General features: G+C 63.0%; 1 protein-coding gene across 1 annotated transcript in view; it reads left to right on the top strand.

The window, feature by feature from the left end:
• The window catches only part of LOC113202371 (neuroligin-2-like), an 86,242-nt gene that overhangs the window by 70,123 nt on the left and 12,687 nt on the right, over window positions 1-3,432 (top strand). The window contains exons 3-7 of the mRNA XM_052263606.1: window positions 1,152-2,130; window positions 2,217-2,296; window positions 2,376-2,590; window positions 2,689-3,011; window positions 3,093-3,429. Coding sequence (XP_052119566.1) covers window positions 1,152-2,130; window positions 2,217-2,296; window positions 2,376-2,590; window positions 2,689-3,011; window positions 3,093-3,429 — 1,934 coding nt within the window. The remainder of the gene's footprint in view (window positions 1-1,151; window positions 2,131-2,216; window positions 2,297-2,375; window positions 2,591-2,688; window positions 3,012-3,092; window positions 3,430-3,432) is intronic.

Below are 3,432 nucleotides of genomic sequence, written 5' to 3' on the forward strand. Positions count from 1 at the left end.
CCCCCCCTCCCTGGTCACACAGGCCCTATTCCTCGACGAGTAGTCGTCCTATATGTGTGTGTCCTCTTCACCTGGCTAAGGAGCATGGAGAAGGTCTCCATGGACTGGAGGGCCTGGAGAACGCTGCTCGTCCCACCTCCCCCTCATCTCTCCCATCCCATCATATCACTGGAGGTCTGTTCGGCAAAACAGTGGCGACTGGCCCGCGGCGAGGCGGGGCGGGGCGCTACACTGGAATGCCCCGCTGGCCCCGCCGCACCCCGCGGCCCGCGGTGGGGTGCGGAGTACCTGCCGCCCCTTACTCGTAGGCCACATCTTTTGGCCGAGCCCGCGCTGCGCTGTCCGGCCCGGATGGCACTCGGGTCGCCTAAGTTATCTCCTCTCCGCCTGCCTCTCTGACCTTAGTTATCAGCCCGAGCCGAGTTATCGCAAGTTCTGCCTCCTACTTACCGTGAGCCACCCCGCGCGCCCCCCGGACGTGCCAGTCAGGTGGCGGCGCGGGGCTCACCGCAGCTGGGGGAAGGACAATCAGACCAAGATATGCACATGTTTGATTCCTCGTACGTTCATTAAAATATATTTTTTGAAATTCTCTAGGCCTTGCGCAGGCCTCCTCCTGGTCTGTGTTTTGTCGTTGTATGCGCCCTTCGTGATGTATTCGAGGTTGATTATTGTACATAGTTTGTGACGCCAGCCGTATTTAGTATTTGCTGTGTTTAGTAGAAGACTAAGAATTTTGGAAAATATTTTTTTGTCCGCAATCGGGTCCCATTGCGGTGATAGCTCTGCGGCTGGCTGGACGTAGTGGCGGGCACGGAGTAGGCTGCCGGGCGGGCGCGCGAGCCGAGCGGGCTTGCCTATGGCCAGCATGGCAGGCGGCCGGCCGGGCCGCGGCAAGAGCGCGCGCCCACCACCGATGCGAAAGAATCACAGATGCTGCCTGGGAGTCGAGCCAAACGGGTTATTTCTAGGGGAAATTGGGCCAGCGTTGTGTCAGGTCAGGCCATGATGCGGTGCAAGCGCAGGCTACACTGCGTGTCGGCTTGGGCCCTGTAGGACTCGCCGCACAGAGTCGGTGACGGCTGATGTTGTCACTTGCAACCTCTTCGCTTCAATGGCCGTTTTCAATATCACCATCTTCTGTCCGGCAGGCTTCCTGCGGCCCGGCGTGCACGACAGCACGGTGAGCAACTTCGGGCTGCTGGACCAGGTGGCGGCCCTGCAGTGGGTCAAGGACAACATCGAGGCGCTGGGCGGCGACCCGCACTCCGTCACGCTCATGGGCCACTCCACGGGGGCGGCGTGCGCCGCGCTGCTGCTGGTGTCGCCCGTGTCCAGCAACCTGTTCCGGCGCGCCGTGCTCATGAGCGGCACGGCGCTGGCGGACTGGGCGCTCACCACCAGCCCGCTGCAGTACACCATCCAGGTGGCCGAGGGGCTCAACTGCCCGCTGAGCGACGAGCTGGCCGCGTGCCTGCGCAAGAAGCGCCTCTCGGACCTGCTGGCCGTCAAGGTGATCCGGCCCGACTTCAAGACGCCGTTCGGCCCCGTGGTGGACGGCAGCGTGATCCCCAACGACCCGGAGCGGCTCATGGGCGAGTACAGGGAGCTGTTCAGCCGCTACGAGCTGCTGCTGGGCGTCACGGAGCTGGAGGCGTACCACCTGCTCGACGCCAAGTCGCTCTCCTTCGGCGTCCGCGAGCGCGACCGCGACGCGCTGCTCAAGCTCTACACGCACGCGCGCTTCGAGAAGCACCCCGACGTGGTGCTCGCCAGGACCCTCGCCGAGTACGCCCAGGACCCGGCGCTCGCGCACCCCGTGGCCGCCGAGGGGCAGCGCGACCTCCTCCTCGACGTCCTCTCGGACGCGCGCGTCACAGCGCCGGTCGTCCGCACCGCGGAGCTGCACGCCGAGGCCAAGCAGAAGAGCTTCCTCTACGTGTTCACGCACCGCACCAAGGCCAGGAACTACCCCGCCGTCGACAAGTCCGTCCAGGGCGACGAGCTCGCCTACGTGTTTGGCCTGCCACTCACTCCAGCTGCCCTGCGGCCGGGGAGGACCTTCACCCTGGACGAGAAACATCTGGCCGAGCAGGTCATCACTCTTTGGACAAACTTTGCAAAAACTGGGTAAGCTCTTTAAAAATCTAATTTATTTTTGCAAACACTATCACCCGATGCGATAGACTTCATTTCTCACTACGTATATTATGTAGGGATCCGAACATACCTAGAACGCAATCCCACCTGTACTGGCGAGAATTTGACTCTCATTCTATGGCCTATCTGAATATAAGTGAGTACGCAAATGAAGAACATACTATTAATTGGTTAGGAATGAGAACTTTCTTCTTTAACGCCGAGTTCTTTTCCAGGCATCCCTTCGTCAGTAGAGTACCGATACCGAGAGCAGCAGATGAAGTACTGGAACCACGACTTGCCCGGTCTCCTGCGGAACCCGCAGCCCGCGCGCTGGCCGGACGCCGATGAGAACGGAGACGACCTCGACGACCGGGACGATCAGGACGGCGACAGGTCGTACGGCATCACTCGGCTCTACCGACCGCGGCCCCGAGACCCGTACGAACAGGTACCCTACAAGATTATCTTACTGCCTCCAATTCTGCTCCGGACCCCGAATCTCTCTTAGAGCGGCTTCAACCCAATCCAAACTGTCCCTGTTCGCAGGAGCCGCGTCAGCAAGTGTACGGCACACTCGTGAACGGCCAGGGCGACACCCCGCTGCCGCTCGGCGCCCTGGGCGGCAGGCGCACCGACATGGACGTGACGGTCGGGGGGCTGGGCGGCGGCCTCGGCGGCGGCCTCGGCGGCGGCCTCGGCAGGGAGCTCGACGACGACCTGGGAGAAGACGAGCCCAAGGTGGCACCGTCAACTCTCGCCTTGTCCGTGGTCGTCGTGGTGGGCATCTCCTTCCTCCTCGTGAACGTGTGCGCCTTCGGCTTCCTCTACTACAAGAAGAACAGGCTCCGCATGCAGCAACAGTTTTTCACGTAAGGCCCTTATCAAATACTTTGAATGAGCCATATATTGTGCGTATGTTTCACCGACCGTCTGTAATGCTTGTGTCACAGATCGCAGTGTCGAGGCGGCGGTCTGGAGGAGGATGGTGACGACGCGTACACCAAGAAGACCCCGTCATCGGCGGACTGCGCGTTCGGCTTAGGGGCGTCGCCACTGCCGCCAGCGCCGCCGCCGCTGCCTCCGCCTCACCGGCCGAGCCTCGGCCAGCGCATCAGGCTGCTGCTGGGGCAGGGGCGCGCGCGGCCGGGGCGGCGCCAAGCACGGGGCGCGGGGGTGGGTGCGCCCTCGGGCACGGCGGGGCCGGCGGGCCACCCGCGGGCCGACAGCAAGGACGACCTGTACGAGGCGGTGCGCAGCGCCAGCCGCAGCACCAGCCGCATGGGCCGCGCC

This window comes from Frankliniella occidentalis, unplaced genomic scaffold, assembly GCF_000697945.3.
Source record: "Frankliniella occidentalis isolate FOCC.00 unplaced genomic scaffold, Focc_3.1 Scaffold13, whole genome shotgun sequence".
Taxonomy (NCBI): Eukaryota; Metazoa; Arthropoda; class Insecta; order Thysanoptera; family Thripidae; genus Frankliniella; species Frankliniella occidentalis.